General features: G+C 41.5%; 2 protein-coding genes across 4 annotated transcripts in view; both read left to right on the plus strand.

Annotated features, from left to right (window-relative positions):
- rasl10a (RAS-like, family 10, member A) overlaps positions 1–7057 on the plus strand; it is a 31676-nt gene extending 24619 nt beyond the window's left edge. For both annotated transcript variants that reach the window (XM_088995515.1, XM_088995516.1), the window contains exons 3-4: positions 3674–3798; positions 6412–7057. In XM_088995515.1, the coding sequence (XP_088851641.1) occupies positions 3674–3798; positions 6412–6682 (396 nt within the window). In that variant the 3' untranslated portion in view covers positions 6683–7057. The remainder of the gene's footprint in view (positions 1–3673; positions 3799–6411) is intronic.
- A 3047-nt stretch (positions 7058–10104) lies between these two features.
- osbp2b (oxysterol binding protein 2b) overlaps positions 10105–23489 on the plus strand; it is a 52095-nt gene continuing 38710 nt past the window's right edge. The window contains exons 1-3 of one of the 2 annotated variants that reach the window (XM_088994413.1): positions 10106–10270; positions 10357–10720; positions 22252–22460. In XM_088994413.1, coding sequence (XP_088850539.1) covers positions 10545–10720; positions 22252–22460 — 385 coding nt within the window. In that variant the 5' untranslated portion in view covers positions 10106–10270; positions 10357–10544. Of the gene's footprint in view, positions 10721–22251; positions 22461–23489 lie in introns of both variants that reach the window. The other variant, XM_088994414.1, reaches the window with a different exon arrangement.

Here is a 23489-nt window from a genome sequence, read left to right on the forward strand (position 1 = left end):
TATGTCAGGTACACAAGATTAATCTAAGGGAGTGTTTAGGGGCCTCAATGACAAGAAAAAAAATGAGAGCAAAAAGCCATGTCAAGAGAATATATGTGTGATAAGTTGAACACGGAATAAAGGCCTGAACAGTGTGTGGTAAAGGTTGTTATTTTTTCAACATGGAGAAGTCAAAACTCCCACACAAACGGAAACCCCAGGGCAGAATACTGTCATTTTTTTTTTCCAACAAAATTGTTAAAATATGATTTGGTTTGTGGACCCTGGAAGATGGCATACAGTTAGTAATTGCGCTCACCAAAATAATTTCATAATCCCCATGAAATATAATGGCCCTCTGCAGAGTAACATGGCAGCAGCCGGCAAATATGAGGCAAAATCATTTTCGCAATTACATCTTAAATCGAAATAGGTCCTGGCACGTTTCCTATTTCATATTTTGTTCCCTGCCAAGGAGTGTTAACATTTCAGATAAAAAGTTGCACCCTGAGTTCACCACGGTTGCCAACTCGAAAAAAAAAAACCCTCCATGTAGTCATGAGGTTATCGCCCACATCTTCTAAAACGTTATCTCAAGGCTGAGTTCATTTCTCATTTCCCCTTCGAAAGCAAGCCTTGACATCACAGCTCTCTCTTTCCATCTCCATCTTCAGGCAAGCGTAATTTACAGTAACTCATTGAGCGCTGTTATGGAGGCCAGCTGTGTTACTCAGTGTCATTTTCATAGAATTCGTATGATGAATAATGATGAAGACATTTTGTTCATAGACTGTCTTTGGTTTTACACGGTTGAACGTCTCCAATGCTGAAACAACCATGCTTGAAACAATTTCTTGATAAATACTCTACTCATGTCAGTAAAATTAATTGAAATTAAATTAAATTGAGAGTGGAATGTCGGCATAACGTGACAGACCCGAGAATATGAAAATCACCCGATAGAACAAACAAAAACAAACAAATTCAACCCTGCAATGTTCTTCTGCTGCTCGTGTGTTTTCCAGTGGCGGGCCTTCAGTAGTGCTATGTCTAAATCAGGGGTCGGGAACCTATGGCTCATGAGCCATATTTGGCCCTTTTGATGATTGCATATGGCTCGCCGATAAAACTAACATGCCAGGTATTTGAAACACCTACAATACACTGTCTGTAAGTAAAGAATCTGTTTTAAATTAGATATCAAGTAGACAGGATGACCTTAATACAACGAACATATTCTCGTTTTTTTCGCCGTTCATTTCCTGTTGGGGCTGCAGTTGGCGGAAAGCGTAATTTTGATGGGGTGACACTGACCCAGGTTGGCCGAAAGTGCCATTTTGATTGGATGATACTGGCCGTCATGTTGAAACAGGTAAACGCCCCTTTAAATGAGCCCAACGGGTGCACTTCAGCTTGAATGCACCGGAGCATTCGCCTTTGAGGAGAGAAAATGGTCTGATTCTAATTAGCAATGAAACAATTCCATCGATGAAACAGTCGAATGTCAGTGACATTTTAATAAGTCCCATGTTAACGTTATCATCAATATACTTCTGTGAGAAGTATATTGCAGATAGCAAGTGTAGAGGAAGTCTTCGAAGTACTCTGCCCACCGGTTCACGACGTCTCGAGTCGAGGTCAGAAGCTCCCCATCCTCACTGTACATAGTGTTAATGGTGCACTGCTTTCCCCTCCTGAGACGCCGGATGGTGGACGAGAATTTCCTCGAAGCGGTCCGGAAGTCAGCTTGCATGGCCTCACCGAACTCTTCCCATGCCCGTGTTTTTGCCTCGGCGACCACCGAGGCTGCATTCCGCTTGGCGAATCGATACCTGTCAGCTGTCTCAGGGGTCCCACAAGCCATATAGGCCCGATTGGACTCCTTCAGCTTTACGGCATCCCTTACTACTGGTGTCCACCAGCGAGTACGGGGATTGCCGCCACGACAGGCACCAACCACCTTACGGCCACAACTCCGCAAGGGAGATACGGAACATGGTCCATTCGGACTCAATGTCCCCCACCTCCCGCGGGACATAAAGCCAGCGGGGTGTAAAGTTCTGCCGGAGGTGGGAGTTGAAACTCCTTCTGACAGAGGATTCCGCCAGTGGGCCGTTCCTCCCAATCACGCCCCTCCAGGTCTCACTGTCATTGCCCACATGAGCATTGAAATCGGCCAGCAGAACAAGGGAGTCCCCAGGGGAAGTGCTCTCCAGCACACCCCTAAGGTCTCCAAAAAGGATGGGTACACTGAACTGCTGTTTGGTGCATATGCACAGACAACAGTTAGAACCCGTTCCCCCCACCCGACGGCGGAGGGAAGCAACCCTTTCGTCTACCGGGGTGAATCCCAACGTCCAGGCGGCGAGTCGGGGGGCAATAAGTATGCCGACACCTGCTCTACGCCTCTCACCGTGGGCAACTCCAGAGTGGAAGAGAGTCCAACCCTTCTTGAGAGGGCTGGTACCGGAACCAAGGCTGTGTGTGGAGGCAAGCCCAACTATGTCTAGTCAGAACTTTTCAAACTCGTGCACCATCTCGGGCTCCTTCCCTGTAAGAGAGGTGACGTTCCACGTCCCAAGAGCTAGCCTCTGCAGTCGAGGGTCGGACCACGAGGGTCCCCGCCTTTGGCTGCCGCCCAGCTCACAATGCACCCGACCCCTTTGGCCTCTCCCATGGGTGGTGAGCCCTTGAGAAGAGGGACCCACGTTTCATCTTCGGGCTGAGCCCGACCGGGCCCCATGGGTGTAGGCCCGGCCACCAGGCGCTCGCCAACGGGCCCCATCTCCAGGCCAACGAGTCCCCTCTCCATAACAGTAATCCATAATTCTTTTAGGCCAGCAGAGAAGGCTTTGCAGGCCTTGGCGGTCCGCAACTTTTCATTCCTAAATTCTCCATTGCTAGAGTTGTTCCCCATTTGAGACTACAGGAAGCGGCATGTAATGGCATATACTCACCATGTTTGATGACTTTGCCGTGGGTCGTCCACCTCATAGAACCGACTCTGACTCTCCAACGACCCTTAGCCAAAGTGATTTGGAATAATTAAAGAAGAACATGATGTTCAGCCCCTCTCTTTATTGCTTTGTATTCCAGCCAGCCAGCCATTTTTTAATACCACTTATTCTCATGAGGCTCACAGCTATGCTGGTAGCCTATCCCAGAGGATTTTTTTCCTGAGGCGGGGCACGCCCCGAACTGGTCTCTGGGCAATCGCAAACAGTGTATTGCATTGTATGCTATGGTTGTTAGCTGCTATATGCACAGTGTGCGTCGCACACATATAATGTGAGCCGCACCAAAACAACTATGAGATTGTTGCATAATTAATCGTCACAACACATTCTCATGAGAATGTTCAGGCATATAGCATACCGATACAACTAAAGCAACATGGAAAAACTGGTATTTTTCAGCAACTGGGTATTTTTCAGAAAAATGAACGCCACATGCAACATTGCACACGATACATACGAGAAAAATATTTATGGCATTTTAAATGGAGGTACGTAATAATCAGCCTAGTGAACTGTACCAGTCTTGCATTATCAATTTGCACCACATTCAAGGGAAATTAGTTTTAATGATTGTACCCTGTTGAAAATTCAAATCGCTCTACATTGTTTTTTTTTTTGTTATTTTAATTTGTTTTCCCTTGAAATAATTAAACATAATTTGTGTATGTCTCCTCCAGGAGTGGCTGGATTTGCGTTGCAGAGGCGTTCGCAACGCCAATGCCTACATCCTGGTGTACGACATCTGCTGCGTGGAGAGTTTTGAATACGTGAAGATGATCAGGCAACAGATAGTAGAACACAGGTATGGTTGACACCATACTTCCTCCGGCAAGCAGCTTGTTAGCTATCACATTAGTTTTTTGGCGATGACAACACAGTATCTTACAGACAGCGTACAATTTCACAGATGACACCCCGAGTGTACAATGAACACATTTGTGACAGTGTGACAGGGATAGAAAAGCTGTAGCGGTAACGTATCTTTTAATCACCACCCACGACCAGCGTCCTGTCAGTGTAGTGCTGTAATGACATTTGATTTGTATTGTTGACACAGATGAGAAGCTTCAAATGTAACGGGAGATTGATTCAAAGATGACTTTGTTTCAGCATATTTCATCTGGTAATGGGCAGCAAATGTGATAAAATGATGCAATAAAATGGAGCTAATACTTTTTCAAAGGTAAAATGACTGACTTCATTTGTTTTGTATGGAGCTTCAGATAGGCGCAGGCCTCTGACAGCCAATATAGCCACTTTGAATTTCGCATTAGTGTGAAGGGTTATTATTAACTACATTTGTTATATTGACATTTGCGTTTCTTTCGCCCACTGGCATGAAGCCATATTGTCAGCCTGTGAAAAAGAGCAAAGTGCTGTGATTATTGCAATGTGTTTTTCAAGACTTATGTCATTTCACCTCAGGGATGTAAAATCATTCTGTTCAGGTCTCTTTGTGCGTATTTCGGTGTGCGGAGCTATCGGGCCATCTGTCCTGTTGTATGTGCTAATATGTCAGTCTTTGTCATCAATGAGGCAGACCATAACAAAAGGGAAGGCCTTAAGAGGGGACCAGATACATTATTTGAACGGCACTGGGCCTTCGTGCATTGTAATGTAACTAATAGAATATTCCACCATTTTTCATGTACATGAGCTTATTTCACATTTTTTCATAAAATAAATATCAGGTCTGCGTGACATACACATCATGCCTACTGAACAACGGACAATTAAAATTAGCAATGTGAAAAATATAAGTTCTAGTGTGCAAGGTTATAATGATGCCAATGAAATTAGATTTTTATTAATTCCATGATTATGCCATTAACACAAAACATCTTATCTGAAATCACCAGTGACGTGCAGTGAGGTTCATGGCTGGTGAGACACTGACGTCATCACAGTCAGATTTACAAACATGAACTCTACAGAGTCGCTTATTCACCATTTGATTGGCAGTCAGCATTCTTGATATAAACTGTAGCATAGAAAAAAAGAACAAAAAAAAACATTATCGTCGTGTTACCTTTACTTCTAAATGAAGTCCATGTGCTACTCCTTCAGAAGAAAGGCATCGATAGCTTCTTTGTAGAAGCCTTCCTTATCTTTCTTCAGTTCTAAAAGTCTCTCTATTTCTTTCAATTTAGATGTGTAATCCTCCATTCTGAAAATTAGGCCAAGCACACGATAAAATGACTGGATGGTTGCACTTAACTTGCTAACTGTTTACTGTAGCTTGCTGTCAATAATTCTATTATTCTGCAGCCCAGGAGGCGCAAGAAGAATCTCTGTAATCACCAGCGCCCCCTGTCATGAGGCAGGAGAACTGTGTGCCTCACCTGTGCACACAGTTTTGATAAAAATAAAATAAACACTAGTACAGTGTTTATAATGTAAAGTGACTACATTATATACACCAGCTAAACTGTAGAAATTTAGTTCATGTTCGAAAAACACTTTAATCGCGAAATGCAGAGGGACAGCAATGCGGTCTCACTGCAGAGCAAGCCAGCACAGTGAGCATAGTCATTGCGCAATCCATGGTGAGGCTCAGCCGGCTGCTGCCTCACCGCTCGTCTCTACTTAGTATTTGAACGGTAAATGTGAAAATTCGGCAATTTTGAAAAAAAAATCCAAACATTGTGAAGTTAAATGGAAAAGAACTTTAAAGTACAACTCACTAAATAAATATAACTGTCAGTGACGTGCAGTCAGGGGAGGCAGGGGAGGCCGTGCCTCACCAGTCATCATGAAAATATCACATGAAAAGGTAAATTAAACAGTTATAACAGGGACTTAAATGACTTATTGTAACTCATTCACTGCCATTTCCGAATTTATGACGTGGAGCGCCATTGCTGAATTTGTTCAGGTTTTGTTTTTTCTTACGGGTGGTGACCATAAAGCGCTGATCAGACCTCTGGCAATGTTTTCCCTTCCACGAGGGGGCAGCATTTGGCTTTTGTACAGTCACCCCCACTTGCACCTCATATTACTCCAGACCCATATAACTTAAGAATTAACTCTTTTTTTTTCCTGATGAAAGAAGAGAGTCGAAGGTTTCTTACGCTGCATTGAATGTTTATGTGGTCCTAAAACTCAATATTCTTGCACGTCTGGCAGTGATTGACTCAACACACCCAAACCAACTTTGTTTAGAATGTGCAAAATGAAATCAAATAAATGAAATAAAATAAAATGAACATCACTCGCTATTTCTTTTCACACTCCATATTGCTTGGAAGCATTTCTGCACAGTGTGGAGTGAGCCCACCCTGCCCACCCGGAGCCCATGAGCTCTAATCCTCCAATCCGCCCCCTCACATATCAGAAAAAAGGCAGGCAAAAGCTGCAAATAACACAGCTTGCACACACCAAGCACCCACATACTAACACATGTCGACCTTTGCAGGGAAGGCAGCAGCAACGAAGTGCCCATTCTGGTGGTGGGTAATAAAAGAGACCTGCAGCGGCAGCGCTTCATGCCTCGCAGAGCCGTGTCGGTTCTGGTCAAGAAGACGTGGAAGTGCGGCTATGTGGAATGTTCAGCCAAGTTCAACTGGCATGTCATCCTGCTCTTCAAGGAGCTGCTGGGCATCGCCGTGGCGAGGGGCCTGCGCCAGAATCACACCGCCATCCGCCTGCAAGGGGCATTGCAGAGAAACCGCTGCACCATCATGTGACCCTCTCACCTCAGCAGGGCAGCAAAGGACTTCTCGATCTTAATAGCTGGAAACTCAAAACCCTGTGGCCTCCTGCTTTACTGAGCTGATTTTACATCATGAGCATTATTGAGAAGCTGCGTTTGCAAGATTCCATTCGTGGGTCATCCAACCGCTTCCGATTTTCATTCTGCTGTTCACTTTTCTGGCATCAAACTAAAGAGGAGTCAACACATGACACAACAGACCTTGCATTGCGTAGGTGCTCAGGTGTCTGATTCATGACTTCTCTTAGTGAGGGTAGCCACATTTCGTGAGACTCAAAGGCGAGAGGCAGCAATATTGCTTGAGTCTTCCTTGTGAATGTGTTCTATTCAGTAAGGGGGAGGAGGTGACAATGGGGAAAAAATATATATATATACACATATATAATTTTTTTTCCCCATTGTCATGTCATTGTCATATATATATATATATATATATATATATATATATATATATATATATATATATATATATATATATATATATATATATATATGGGGAGATCTTCTTTCTTAAGAGATGGATTAGTATGTACTGTATCTAGAATCCGTAAGGTAGCATCCATTTTCTTTATTCAATGACACTTCGTACCTTTCCCTCTGAGCAGATACGATGATGTTTGTTTAGACTAAAGGTTTTGCATAGTTGTCATGCAGCCGAAAATGCTGCAGTCCCTTATCGTGATGTACTATAGGGCCCCCCACAGCCATCCCACCCCTTTTCATCACCCCCCACTTCCCATCTCACCCCACTCTACTCAATGGCTGGTGAATGCATTAACGTAAGGGAATTATGGACCTGCACGAGGTTGCAGAGCCTGAAAAAAGGTGCTGCATGACGTTTTGATTTTGTGTATGGGGGTGTGGGGGAATGTTGTGATTGGAAAATGTACGTGTGTATGGGAAGTGGCGTGTATGATCGCTGACGCTGAAGCAAGCAAAAGGACGGAACGAAGCAAATGAGAAACGGATACAGAAAGCTTTGTCTTAGAGAGGAGCAATAAAATTCCACCTGACTGACAGAGCCATTGTATTGTGTATACGTTCAATCGATGAAACCCATCCACACTTAAATGCTGCAGCAGTGCTCAAAGACATCATCAAAGACAACACCACACAAGTGTGTATCGGGCAGAGACAATTTCTTAAGGTTTCCTTAAACAGTGTACGGCAATTATGTAAGATTTACAGTTGGTAAAAATGGCTGCACTGAACATTAAATGACTTGTTGTACCTAAAGGAGATTTGAGTAATTGACTTGCATGCTAGCTATTGTTGGCACGAGATCCAACAAGTCAGGTTTTAATTGCACTGATGTGAAAATGTGATATTGTGTTGGATTTTTTTTTGTGTAACACATGGTTGTGTGACTGTGTTGTAAGTTGCGGAGTGGTGTGGTTGTTTTAAACTGGCATGTTGGAGCACACACTTGTGATGTAGTGCTAAACTTGGTTTGGATAGATTGCTGTTTTAGTCATTTTTGTTTTTTTTATTCAAACTCTCAAAATACATGTAGCAGCAACTATGTGTAGCATAAGTTCTCACCAGATCGTGTGTTTCCAAATAATAAGGGCTACATTTTTTTTATTATTTGATTTATTATGATAGTATTGTGATATTTTGACATGATGAAATAAAGGCGTTTTCGATGAGAAACTTTTCAATGCGTCGTATAATTTCTGCACTAGGCAACATTTTGGCAACAGTGCCATCTAGTGTACAGTATGTTTTCCTGATAATATGCTAATAATGAGTTATAGTAATGAGTTAGTATTTTTTTAAAGTTGAGATTCTACCTAGTGTCCTAGTCCGTAGGTGTGACTGATGCTTAATTTATATTTGTTTTCTGCCGTTCATTGGCTGTCAGTCCAGGGTGTTCCTCACCTATCACCCAAAGCCAGTTATGGCTCCAGCTCACCCAGTAAATTATATTTTACCATACGTTGAGAAAATGTAACTGTCGGAATTTTGGGTATGAAATATATAAGAAATAACGAGGACAAATTCATAAACGTAAAAGCTGATAACATTGATTGTAAAGTTGACCACTCAGTGACACAATTAAACAAAAGAGCACTTTTATTCCCCTCAAATGAATCAAGTATATTTTAAATAATGGGCTATTGTGCATCACCTGGAGTAGTTCAGAATAATTTTTTTGAAAAAAATAGACATCATTCTTCTTCACTGATGTTAATTATAAAACGGCTTGAAACCTACGGATCACAGCGCATATATATATATATATATATATATATATATATATATAGTATTGTGAGAGCGACCAGTGTAGGGTGTCTGCTTCTATTGAACAATGACTGAGAAGTTATTCGAGATCCCTCACGGACAGCTGAAGGTACATTCAATTGTTTTACTTTTAGTCCTTATAATCAAGACAATCTACTAGTTGAATGATTCTGTAGTACTAGTCACTTTTCTCCACAATGTGACAATTCTGCACGCTAGTCGGACTAGGGCATATGATTGGGAGAACACTAATGCGTAAGACATATGCATTAGTTGGCCCTACTAGTATTGCTATAGTGCTGCAGGATATAGTATTTTAGTAAGTTTGCACGAGTGTGTACTGTATTAAAAATTCTACTAAATCACCATAGTTGATTTTAGTGCACTGGATTGTTTTATTGGTGAGGACAAAGAGTGGACATGTCCATGGACATTAAACTGGATATTGAGCCTTTTGATTAAATACCAAAATTACCACTATCTCATAATATCATTACAGTGGCTGTGACATTTACAGTCATTGTAATGTTTGGAGCTCATCTGAAGAAATATTTATTTCAATCTATGATAATCTGTGTTGTGGATTCTCCCGTGCATGAACAATGATTAATACTTTGCTAGTTACACCATCTGTCTTTGATTAGTTGTTTTTCCTTGGCTGTTGTGGTTTCCTGCAAATCCAATTAAACCCAGGGTGTGAAACTCTTTTTTTTTTTTTTTTTTTTTTGCCGCGGGCCACATTGTAGTTACGGTTTCCTCTCGGGGGCCGTTATGAAACTGGGGAAACTGGAATGTTTAATCCCCTCCACACATTACATATAGAGCCCACAACAAATTAAACAATATGTAGTTTTAAAATTTGAAGTAAAAAATAATGAGTGTTATTGTGATTAACATGGGACAATTAGAATTTTTAGTTCGGACCTTAGCAAGCATCATGGATGTTTGATTTGCTTTCTTGGGACGAACAAAATAATATGGCGGACCAGATTTGGCCCACGGGCCTTGACTTTGACACATGTGAGTTAGGCAAATAAGATGGGGCCAGAGAGGGCGAACTTGTTTTTCCACTCCTGTACTGCTTTCAGCTCATGCTGACGATTTTAATTGTATAAACAATTATAACCCACTGCAAAAACCAAGAACATCGAAAACCCACTAATTAAATCGAAAAATGTATTTCAACAAATGTTGTATATTTAGTCGTCGGTCTTTGCCGGCGGCATGTGACAGACAGAACAATTAAAATGCCTTTCGACTTGATGCAATTCATCCGTGCCTCCACTTCCTTTGTTTTGGGAGGATCTTTTTCGGTGGCGTAAGTATGGATTGTAAGTTGTTTTTCTGATTCAAAAATGCCCTTGCACAATATACAGTGTGTCGGGAACCTGTTCTACACGACAGTACCCACCAGCAGAAGCTTCTAATTACCAGCCAGAGGCGTCATGTGAAAAGGAGGGCACTCGGCTCTCAGGCCGGACCCTCCTCTCCGCGACGCCCTTTCGTCACCGCCGACTTGCTCGCTCGCGATCCAAGCGGGGTTGCTGTTGGCGGTGTCCTGTCGCTGAAACCGACGTGCGTCTGAGCGGAGGATGAATGAGCAAGGGAAGGGCTCGGCATCCGCTTCTACTGCGGCCCCACCAGCGGCTTCGGCAGCTGCAGCCGGCTCGGATACTTACAAAGGTTGGCTTTTTAAATGGACCAACTACCTGAAAGGGTACCAGCGGCGATGGTTCGTCCTAAGCAATGGCCTGCTATCATATTACAGGTAAAAACACACAGACACTACTGTCAATGGGCTTGCTGTAAAGAAGTAATAATGGACACGGAGCGAGTTGCGTTGGTGCATCACTCCAGCTGTATTCAGCGGCTGGCTAGCAGGCTAACTCTCGCTGTCAGCTGGCCGCCTGACAGCCACTACAACAACGTGGCTGTTTTGTTCCGAATGACAGCTGGTTTAGTAGTGGCGACTCCGCGTTCGCTGCACTGGCCGAACTATCTTCTGTCACAAATGTAGCACCTGACACGCCTGTGACACATCAACACACTCATTGAAAGAACGACGTGCCCCGAGCTCGCCTAGCTAGCTACTTTCATTCTTGATGAGAGTCGAGATATCTACGCACACATTTCTTAACATATGGTCAACCATTTATTCTTATTTTCGTCCCAGTTTTGTGTTGTGACGCTTAAAGACAATTCATCGGATCAATACAATCCAATGCTATTGTGCAATATCGCACACCTGTAGCTCAAGTGCTTCTTGCAGGCCTCTCGTGCGCCAAATGCAAACGAAAGAAAAGATCACAACAATAGCGTGACGCACTTATTTTTGTCAGCATTTAGAATAGTTTTCTGCACTAAATCGTGGCGAAGGAAATTATCAATTCCAGCCCCACCTAATTTCTGCCAAAATTATTTATTCACCAAAAATAATGTAGTGCTTCATCTTCCTGTGCAAGTGTAGTGTAATGACAGGCAGAATGGTCTTCCACTAGATGATATTAGGTATAATTAACACGTTTTAGCCGGTTGCCATTCATACAAGACAGTTGCTTTGTGTTCAACTAAACAGGCCTTACATTTCCAACTCAAATTGTTTCACTACAGCACAGGTGTCAAAGTCAAGGCCCGGTGGCCGAATCTGGCCCGTCACATTTTATTCAGCCCGTGAAAGCAAATCAAACTGGTGAAATTCCATGAGGCTTGCTAAAGTATGAACCATAGTTTCAAATTGTCTCATGTAAACCACAATAACAGACATTATTTTTTATTTCAAATTTAAAAACTACTGTAGATATTCATTAACTTATTGTGCGCTCTATATATAATACAGTGGGACCTTGGCTTACGAACTTAATTGGTTCCCAGACTGAGTGTGGAAGGCGAAAAATTAATTTCCCATAGGAAACCATTAAAATGAGAATAATCTGTTCCCAGGTCCCCATAAAACATAAGTTTCTACTTTCTAATTTTCTAAGCCTTAAAACTACACAAAATATACCTTATTTTAGGTATAATAAATGTGCTATCGTATTATGATTAAAGAAAAACTGTACTGTACAATAAAGTAATTTTATTTACCTTTATGATGGTCGTTGTTGGCTTGATGGAATGGAGTGTTCGGTTTCCTCAGCATTAAACACTTGATGAGAAACATAGGCTTCTTTCACCATCTTGAGGAATGATCCCTTGTTGCTGCTTTCTCTGTGATAATTGTATATAGTTCTTCATAAATTGTGATCTGTTTAGCTGGGTTGATAGCTTTTTGCATCAAGTGTACAGATGACTTGTGCGGGTTATTTGTGGAGCCTGATTGATGGGATATTTTAACCTTCCAGTCTACACTCTGCTTTTGAATTATCAAAGTTGAAACAAGTCTAAATTTCACTGTTTTCTATCCATTTTCTAATCTTTTTTCACGTTTTTCTTTTATTTTTCACTTTTGTTTTTTGTTTTAAAACTGTCATCTGCCTTTTTTGTGTGTTTTTTCTCACTCTCTCTCTGACTGTCTCTTTAATGTTTACCCCCACCCCCCACTGCTGGGCTCTAGACCAATCGCGTGGCTTTAACCGAAGACTCCATTTTGTTTTTTGGAGAACGGCCTCACTATCTGTCTGTAACCCCATCCCCCACTGATGCGTTCTTAACCAATCACGTGGCTGTAACCGAAGACTTGGGGCGGGGAATAGAGGACAAAAACAGTTGCCACCATTTTCTTGTTAGGAGAACGGGCTCGTTGTGTATCCCGAAAAATAGTTTGTATGCCAAGGTAAATTTTTCATAAATGTAACGTTTGTAAACCGAAAAGTTCGTAAGCTAAGGGGTTGGTAAACCCATGCTTCACTGTATGTTTTCCAAGTCTCCCTGTTGCAACTCACCTGATTCAAGAGAACAGGCTCAATGGACAGACCTGATTCTGATGATCAGATCATCAGCAGGCTCTGCGGAAGTCTGACATGAGCCCGTTCCCTGTGTCAATGAAGTACAATAATGCCAAAGTGATACTTCTTTGCCTAGAGACAATATTTTTATTTGAGTGAGGAGCTCAGTTTGGACTTGGTAGTTAGTGGAAGTTATAGATTCTTTGCCACATGTGCTTGTACATCAATATTGATCATTTTTCATAATCTAACTCCTAGTGGACATGTCAGTCCAAATTCTACCTGACATGTCCACCCACCCGCTTCTTCATTAATCCACAATCCAATACAAATGCTGTATCAAAAAGGCAATGATACATAATACCTGTTTTCTCGTGACACAGTCAGAAAGGTATTCTGTACTTCTTGTAGAAGTACGTTGCCACATCCTGAGAGCCATTAAACATGTTTCAGTTGAATGTGCAGTAAGTGCTCCTACTATACGTGGGTGCATCGTCTTGTTGGATATACCATTCAAAGCACGTGTTTTCAGAATGTGCTGGGGATTTGTGCTATTAATTGTTTTGGGCCATTTATACCTACAGTGGGGCCTTGGTTTACAAACACCTTCCCTTACGAAATTTTCGGTTTACGAACGTTAAATTTATGAAAATTGAACCTTAGATTAAGCACTACTTTTCGGGATACACACGGCGTGCCTCCCCACCACGGCTGGCGCAGTAATCTTCGGCGGAAGAACACCAAAGCACATGACCGAACAGCGGCCCAGCCGGCCTACCTTTCCACACCCCCTTTATCTGAATGCACACGTCAATCGTTGTGGCGTTTTATGTGACAAAGCAGACACATGCTTTATCTTTAGTAAACTGTATTGACGGTGACTTGTTGCATCAGCCGACATGGGAAGAGAGAATGACAACATTTACACCATTGCGCAGTCGATGACAGACCCTAGGTATCGCAAGTCTGTGCGTCCAAACAACCTGTATATAACTGTTGAGGTTAATACACCACAATCGTCTTCAACGATACTTTTGGTGATATTTTGACAGGTTAAACAAATACCTTATTTAGTGTTTTGGTTACATTCGCATAGTTACATTGGTTTACAAATGATATATATCTAAAATGTTTATTTAAACAAGGAACGCCTGCTTTGTTTAGTGTTTCATGTCGGACCGATTTAAATTGTTGGACAGGAAGTTGTTGTGCGCATACGTTTGCATTCGAAGTAAACCAAGACGTACACCACCGCTTGACTCTGGGTTTTTTTTCTGAATCCCACAACACCGTATCTCCCTTACCATAGTGGAGAGCGCAACATTTTGGAGGCACCGCTGGGATATTTTGGTTCGAGTGTTGTCTACCAGCCGTGGGCAGAAGCCGTGGGTTGTTGCTGACCATAAAGAGGTCCTCAACACGACATCAATTGAGAGCATCAAGGCAATGTTGGATAAGTGGAATGATGTGCAGGCTTTTATTGAACAGTTCCATCCAGAAAAGACTGTGGCTATGAGAATCATCAACATGATGAATGATAATGTGATGCCTCAGTTTCGTAAGACCTTACAAGTCAGAAAGCAACAGGTGTCAATTAAGAGCCATCAACTACCATCACACATGTAAATAAAGTTACTTTATTATACTGTACAACGTATTTCTTTCATTACAATACAATAGCACATTTATTATACATAGAATAAGGTATATTGTGTGTAGTTTTAAGGCTTATTTAGTTGAAAATTATATTTTAGGGAGACCTGGGAACGGATTATTCTCATTTTAATGGCTTCCTATGGGAAATTATTTTTTGGGATACACACTTTTCACCTTACGTACTCTGTCTGGGAACCAATTAAGTTTGTAAGCCAAGGCCCCACTGTACATTGAAACATAGCCTAACTCATGTCCAGAGAGAGGAGTTCAGGGTATCAACAAAGGTTCTTTGCAGATTTTAGGGCCGCGAGGTCCATTGCTTCATCGTCTCGAGCTTTGTCTGACCCGACCTGACAAAGGTAAAAGTTATTTTGCTCATATCGTTCTTCCGGTCGATGACGAGAATTGGGATCCGGCGGAGGGGGGGGGGGGGGGGTGCTGACCAATCAGCTGCAGCTGTAGGTGATTGTAAAATGGAAGAAAAAGTCTGTCCAAACTTGTCTCAGCATACTAACTGAGGAAGCCTCTTTGGCTCTTTTCAATGTCGTGTGTGTCATTTGACACAAAGGTATGGATATCAGAGACTGTGGTGAAAGCAAAGCCGCCTGCTGCCCTCTATTAATAGTCCATTATGTTATAAGGCCATCACCATCACTGCGCGACTTCTGAGCACAGACTCGTTGTTGTTTCATTTTCTGCTCTAGCTCACTGTGTATCTTACCTAAAGGTTTTTATTCAATGGCAGGCTACATTTTACTTTTTTTTAATGTTGTGAGAGAAATAAAAAAATTAAGGTATCAGACCCTATCACATTTAAAGTATAACCAATGTCCCTCCACATTATTTGTTTTGTGTCTTCTTAAATATGAAACAATCCAAGACCTATTTCAATCTATTTCACCGAGGAACATTTCAATTTTCTTCTAAATCAAAACTTTTTATGATTGGAATTGTTTTTGTTGTTTTTTTTGACGCGCTGAATTAACATTCAAAATATTCAGAGCAGTGACTTTGACTATTTTGTCATTTCTAGTGTGTTTATGATCTCAATGAGACAATATATTTTCGTCAATGGATGCTACAGCTTCGTGTTTGCTTTCAACATTTAGCTTGCAGTAGATGTACAAATTCCACCATGACGTCCCTGATCCACTACTGACATGGATGCTTTGATCCTCTCCTCTTTCAACTAGAACTGCTTCATGTCATCACAAAGAGGGTACAGCAAGTCCTGAAGAATGAATGACTCTGTGTCTTTGTGTTGTCATATTTGTTATTTTTTGTTGTTGTTGTTTTTCCCAAGATGGTGGCGCCTGAACACGCAGCGGCTCCCCTCTCCCGGCAAATTGGCGTTTTCATGTTTATTATGTTTGTTAAAGTCATTATAAGTGCCTTGCATGCTGGGTCCTAGAGGACAGTAATTTCATCTTTGCTGTATGTCATGCATATTAGCATATTTGACAATAAAGCTTGACTTTGACTTCAATACGTCTGTGTAAACTCTCAGTCATCCAGGCGTGGTCCATCGATGAAAAGTTTTCTTCAGCCGTCATCTGTACTTCTTTGGAGGTGTCGGAGGTTTCGCTCCTCATCCAAAAAGCTTTGTCAGCGAACTTTAGTTCAAACTTTAGTGGACCGTAAGGGCCTGCAATGCCTTCTCTGCTGGCCTAAAAATATCTGACTTATGTTAATTCTATTTTGTCCATCAATTCCTGTTAAATAATTCCACATTCTTTCACCATCCTTTTATTGCTTTTCCCCGCTTCTGCTTCTTCCAGGTGTGTGTTTTCGTATTTAAGCATTTAACCAATCATATTTCAGCCATTATTTGTTACCAGGGTCAAAAATCTACCTGGATGCCTTCACAATCAGTTCTGCAGGCTCTGGAGCATAAAAATCAATGGTGATGAAGTAGTTGCTTTAACCAATCAGAGTTTGAGTTGGCGACACCAAGGCCTTCTTGCAGGCCTTATTTCTTGGCTATCGGTGCACGAGTAGTAAATCACGCCACACTTTTTATACAAGCCATAGCTGTAGTTGTAGTAAAGGTAGTATATTCATAAAATAGTTGGTTGGATTGATTCAGACATAGCACTACTGAAGGCCTCGGTGTGAAATGCACGGCTCACTACTGGGAGCCTTGATACTTGCAACATTACAATAAATGCTGATCTTCTTTTTCTTTCGGCTTTTCCCTTCAAGGGGTCTCCACAGCGAATCAGTGTCCTCTATCTTCAGAAGTTTGATTTGCACGTTTGTTTTGGCCGAGCTTTTACGTCGGATGCCCTTCCCGACACAACCCTCTGTATTTATCCGGGATTGGGGCCGACACAAGAAGACACTGGCTTATGTCCCCTTGTGACTACAGAACAAGCAACTCTTTGAACTTAATAAAGAGGAAGATGCTCAGTAAAAGGCTCCCAAACACAAAATGGTCTTCAGAACAGAAACATTCAAAAAAGCAAAACTATACTCACCATTTGATGACAATGCTCTGATCTTACTATGAAATGGGTATCTACATTACATCACAAACAGAATTTCAAAGTCCTTTAAGATGCTTTATCTTCCAGTCACCGTTCCGGATAATTTTATTTCCTACATAACCTATTCATGTGCCAGTGATATGGTGGTTCATGAGTTGAAATTGAGGTGGAAAGCTCTTTAATTGTAAAGTGTGATTTTTGCGATACTCACTGCCCGGTGCCGGTGCATGACAATAGATGCTGATAAAAGATGCATTTTTACCATTAGCATGAGAAGCTGTGGTCAGTATTTTGTTTTGGCCTTTGTCAAAGGTCAGATTTCATGTTGTAGTAACGAGTAGTACTTGGGGCAGTTGGATGTAAGGTCATTGATCTGTGAGAGCTCTTTCATTTCCAAGTTCTGTTGCTGTTCCTTAACTTGTCACTGAGAAGGCAAAGTGCACTGACAAAACCGCAAAATCAACACCTCAACTCAGCACCTGCCTCTTTTAAATTGTAATGACTTTTATTGAGATACACCTGTCTTATCGAGATTTTACCCATTGGCCTCACAACATAACGTGGCTGGATTTGGTTTTTTTTGTGTGTGTTTTTTATCAGGCTTCTTGTTGCACATTCACCCAGTCAGTCTTTATACAAAAATCATTAAGTCTTCATTTCAAATTAAATTTTCTAATTTACTTTTGCTTCTAGTTTTAATGCTGTCAGCTCTTCTTACTACTTACGCCTCTTTAATGAGATCTGGCTGGCTGCCTTAGAGAAGATTATCAGGCATTAAATGGCTAAATGCTGCTTGATCTACCAAATCAGTGAATCTGCTTCCATCGTTCTTTCAAGAGCAGACCTCTATGGGAGGGATTTGTGAAAGTGATGCATTAAATAAAGAACTTGCAAATCTTTCCATCTTAATAGTTTCAGTCATTCCTTGCTTGTGTCCGTTTTGAATGTTTTTGTTTGGCTTGGCTATCATATGTTCCCTTTGTCCTCATCAGCATTTCTTTGGTACCTTCCCACTGTGTTGTACGATACAACCCTGTGAGCTCCAACAAAGTTATCTGAATTCCCCAGCTGGGGGTTGTCATTTCCTTGTCCTGGCCCTGTTTGCACAATGTCAGCATGCGCTGTTATTCACGCCCTCGTATTCCACGATTACTTGTTTCTAGAGTTTGATCTGCTTTATGATGCTGTGCGCACAATGGATAGGTATTCTGACGTGTGCACAACCTGCCCTCAGCTTCTTTCCCTGCTCACCTGTATCATAATGCCCTTGTGGTTTAGCTTCCATGGATGAATCAATAACGATTGCATGGCTTCAACTTCCCACCGTAAAGATCTGGACCTCCTCTTACCCATCCAGTCGCAAACCCATTCAGCACAAGTACTGTGCATTTGAGCTTGAGAAAGAAATCTTGGCTGCTGACTGCTTCTTGTGCCCCCTTATGTGGTCTTGTCTGAACAAGTGAATGCATCGCTTGTAGCGGATTAACACCAGCAGGTAAAAGCTGCAGGATCGGATTCAGGACCATCCCCTCCAGACCATAATGAGGCGGTAACTACCTTGTCAGTGTCAACTGTGACTGGAGTTGTTGTTGAGCTTAGTGCTTTGAGAGCCAGATGCTCGTGGCAGTAAGGCCTCACTCTGGAATGACTGAATGGGTATTAGCACCCACAGACCACATGACTGTATGCTCTCAAATGGCTGATTTTGAACCAATGGGAGAACATTTTCACATCTAGCATGTGATTATTGCAGTTTTGTTCTGCATGCTAGATTAGAAACAAATATAATGCATAGGCTTTTCTTTGTAATGTGCAATTATGGCTTACATGCTTATATGCTTCCAACCAATTTTCAGGAAGTTCATTCTCAGTTATTTTAAGTCACTGCCATTGCTGAATTTATTCGGTTTTTGTACATATGACATGGCGCGCCATTCCCGAATATGTTTAGGTTTTGGTTTTTCTTGCAAGGGCTGCCGATAAAGCGCTGGTCAGACCTCTGGCAATGTTTTTTTTTTTCTCTTCCACGCGGGGGCAGCATTTGCCTTTTGTACAGCCGCCATCACTTTTACCTTGTATTACTCCAGATCCATATAACTTAGGCAGTGACGTGCGGTGAGGTTCATGGCTGGTGAGGCACTGATGTCATCACAGTCAGATTTACAAACATATGAACTCTACAGAGTAGCTTATTCACCATTTGATTGACAACAGTTAACGTGTTTTGATTATAGTGTCATGTCCGCATTCTTTATATAAACTGTAGCATAGAAAAAAAGAATTAAAAAACGTTATTATCGTGTTACCTTTACTTATAAATGAAGTCCATGCGCCGCTCCTTCTGAAGAAAGGCATCGATACCTTCTTTGTAGAAGCCTTCCTTATCTTCAGTTTTAAAAGTTTCTCTATTTCTTTCAATTTAGATATGTAATCTTACATTCTGAAAATAAGGCCAAGCAACACGAAAGAAAAATGACTGGATGGTTGCACTTAACTTGCTAACTGTTTACTGTAGCTTGCTGTCACTAATTCTATTATTCTGCAGCCGAGGAGGCGCAAGAAGAATCTCTGTAATCACCAGCGCCCCCTGTCATGAGGCAGGAGAACTGTGTGCCTCACCTATGCACACAGTTTTGATAAAAATAAAATAAACACCGTAGTACAGTGTTTACAATGTAAAGTGACTCTACATTATATACACCAGCTAGACTGGAGAAATTTAGTTAATATACTAAAAGTGTTTTTCACACTTTAATAGCGATATGCAGAGGGACAGCAATGCGGTCTCACTGCAGAGCAAGCTAGCACAGTTAGCATAGTAATTGCGCAATCCATGGTGAGGCTCAGCCGGCTGCTGCCTCACCGCTCGTCTCCACTATTTATAGTGTGTAGTATTTGAATGGTAAATGTGAAAATTCAACGATTTTGAAAAAAAAAATCAAAAAATGGCCAAGTTAAATGGAAAAGAACTTTAAAGTACAAATCACTAAATAAATAAACTAAATAAAAAAACTGTTTTATTTATTTTTTCATTTGATATTTCCATGAGGCCGTGCCTCACCTGCCTCCCCTGACTGCACGTCACTGAATTTAGGAATTAACTCTCTTTTTTCTGATGAAGGATGAGAGTCTAAGTTTTTTTACGCTACATTATATGTTTATGTAGTCCTAAAACTAAATATTCTGTGGGACCTGCAATTTGAGTGAAAAATGACCAAAACCCTGGCACTGGAGTGGACACATTTTTGCACACGTCTGGCAATGAATGAGTCAATGGACTTTTTCAGTTCATTGTGTGTATATAAAAAACATTAAACTAGGGTATTTGTTCCAAAACTAAACACATTCAGTTTTTGTTTGATTTTTTTTACACTAGTCGATAATGGCTACATTCACACTACAATCTCACGAGGAAAAACTTATTTGACTGCTAGTTTTTAAAAACGAGAACAAAAACAAGACTAGTCTTCAAATTTCAAGCACAATTGCAATCTAACAGGAACCGGTGTGAGGTAGGAAATGAGCTGTCACATGCGCACACAAACGCACACCCTCACGAAACCACATCCCGTCTTCAGGCGAACGTAAAATGATGACTCGCATCTGACTTCCCTCTCCAAACTACCATCATCCTTTTTAATGATGCATGCCAGCCTCTCCGATTTGGGTGCTAGATAAGTCCTTGTTTCCCAGTATGAAGGCTTATTTAGATGTGGGTGGAGTCTTAAATTTCCCCATTGCGGGACGAATAAAGGTATTCTGATTCTGATTCTGATTCTGATTACCATGTGTTCAGCCAGAATGCGACCTGGCACCTTGATTAAAAAAAAAGTGTAATCCAAAAGCCATAATAATAATAATAAGAATTAATTCATGATCACCTTTCAAAACTCTCAAGGACACGTTATAGTCACAGTTCTTTTTCTGTGGGTGAGCACAGGCACCAGAATGGGCGGATCACCAAAACCATTAATCAGGAAGCAATACACTACATTTGGTTACCATTCGCCCAATGTATGAACAAGTGCATGAATGTTCGCTCATTGATTGTGATGGAGAATAATAATTTATCATGTTTAAAAGTGCCGTGCTTTGCTGACCAACTAAACAATGGGCCTACAGTCAAAGCGCAGATGGCCACAGTAAATCTGAGTGAAACAGACACGGCAAGGTGAACTGTCGTCTCCATCAAGATTCTAGAAGGTCCGGCCTTGCACAGAATTTAGGGCTTGAGATACTCCTTTTCCACCAAAGTTATTTACGGCTTAAACATCCTGCACAAGTGGCAGATTACAAACTTATCAGTTTTTGGAAAAGACAACCAATTAAAATGTCTTATGTTTTACTGCTTGCAGCTGTTGGTGCTCAGAACGCCCAGAGGCGTGGCATTATAATCAAGAAAACTGTGTTTTACTAATATATCACTGTAATTTGCATATACTCTCAATAAATAGCTTGGCAGAGGGGCGCAGAATTCAGACGTATGTCATCTGATGACTGCGTCTCCTGCCGGCAGTGGGGACAATCTTTCTGGTTCTGAGTCTCTGTCCACGGTGTCTGTCTGTCATATCTCTGACAGATTGATAAGATGAATGTGAAATTTTATCAATCTGTTTTGGAATCAAAATTTGTTGTAAATTTACTTATTCAAATTGTTTTTTTAGGGGATGGGATCAATTACCGCATTTTCCCGTGTATAAGACGCACAGGAGTATAAGGCGCACCCCCAAAAATGGTGTATTTTCAAACTTTTTCCATATAAAAGATGCACCAGACTAAACGGCGCACCTTCAATGACAGTTTTCTAAATAGAACAAGATATAAAAGTTTTCCAAATATAAGGCACATCACATTATAAGGTGCTAAGGTAGAGACTGGGGTTATCCATGCCTTCTACAAGGGGAAATAGAGTTGGTGGCTTCCCACAGTAGTTGCCAGACCTGTTGTGGCTCAATATTACTTCACATACTGTATAAGGCGCAGGGTCCACTTTTGTGGAAAATCAAGGCTTTTGGGTGCGCCTTATACACCGGAAAATATGATACTTTGAGTTTTCCATCAATCTTGACTGTCACTGTTGCTTTGTTTTTCTTTTCCTTTATCTGTTTTTAAATAATCATCCCCACAGTGATTCAGGTTGACCACAGTTTTTTCATACCAGAGCAAACAGTGAAATTGTTTGGGAGACAGCCATGGCCTGCTCAAAGGTGGCGCATGCACAAAATATTTCTTGTGCCAACTTGCCTCTAAATGTATACTTTCTTTTTTTGCAGGACACAGGCGGAAATGGCACACACATGTCGTGGGACAATCAATCTGGCCACCGCTCACATCGACACAGAGGATGCCTGCAATATTGTCCTGAGCAGCAGTGGCCGCACGTATCACCTGAAAGCTAGTACTGAGGTGGAGCGGCAGCGATGGATCACAGCCCTTGAGTTGGCTAAAGCTAAAGCCATTCGCATGATGAATGACCAGTCAGGTAAGTACGTGCAGGCAGATATTCTTTGTATTAAGTGGAGCATCCTTGAAATACTAAACTTGGGCAGATTTTCCATGATTCTACCTTGAAACAGCATGGCTCCCCCTCCCCCACACATGGTGCGTGTAGCCTTTGTGAATTTAAAGTCAACTTAGATTGAGAGAAGAGACTTTTGTCCAAATGCTGATCTTCTTTGTACGGTGATGATTAAAATTCAACCGGGGTAACGTTTCCATTGACATCCTTTATTTTAAACCATTGGTATTCCACCTTGAGCCAAGAGAAGGCAGCCAAGTATCCTCGCTGCTGTGCTGTTCTGCATGCTTGGCCGGTGTTGCTCAGGGGTTGTGGGACAAAGGCAGAACTTTTCCTCTACTTTTTTTTAAACTGGCTATATACTAAAGCCGGTCCGTCTTAAGAAAAAGCAAATAGACTGAGTGAGGCTAAATATTTCTATACCCCAATATGAAAGTCAGATTACTTTATGTAGACTGGCACTGCAGTATCAGTATATATAAGAGACGGACTGGCTTTGCATCTCTGAATATATTTTCAAATAATATGGCGTTCCACTTAGACTGATATCCGGCCTAAACAGAAGTTTTATTTGTGTGCTGGTATTTCCTGTAAGCGTTGCATGACAAATTACAAGCAACGATTCAAAGATAGCACATTCATGCTCAGTAAGATGAGTTTTAAAGACTGTTATAATATGAAAGATGTATCTGTCCAGGCTTGTGGTTGTGGGTGAACAGTGACTGAGTTTGTGTAAGGACTTATAAGAATCACAGAATATAATGTTCTCAAAGAAAACATCATATTTGTGACTGTTGGGCCAACACACCTCAGTGACAGGGTGCCTTTGTTCATCAAATATCACCATTCTATCAGGAACAAAGAGCTGCTATTGATCCTCAGTTAGTCCCCCCCAAGTAATCTGCAGGGTAAATGTGACTCTGCGGACCATAATGTGGATTCCACAGAGAGCAAATGTTGATGATGTGACCTGAAAGTACAATAAGTTACAAA

The sequence above is a fragment of the Hippocampus bargibanti genome, linkage group LG04 (genome assembly GCF_051943395.1).
Source record: "Hippocampus bargibanti isolate YZ-2025 linkage group LG04, ASM5194339v1, whole genome shotgun sequence".
Classification (NCBI taxonomy): Eukaryota; Metazoa; Chordata; class Actinopteri; order Syngnathiformes; family Syngnathidae; genus Hippocampus; species Hippocampus bargibanti.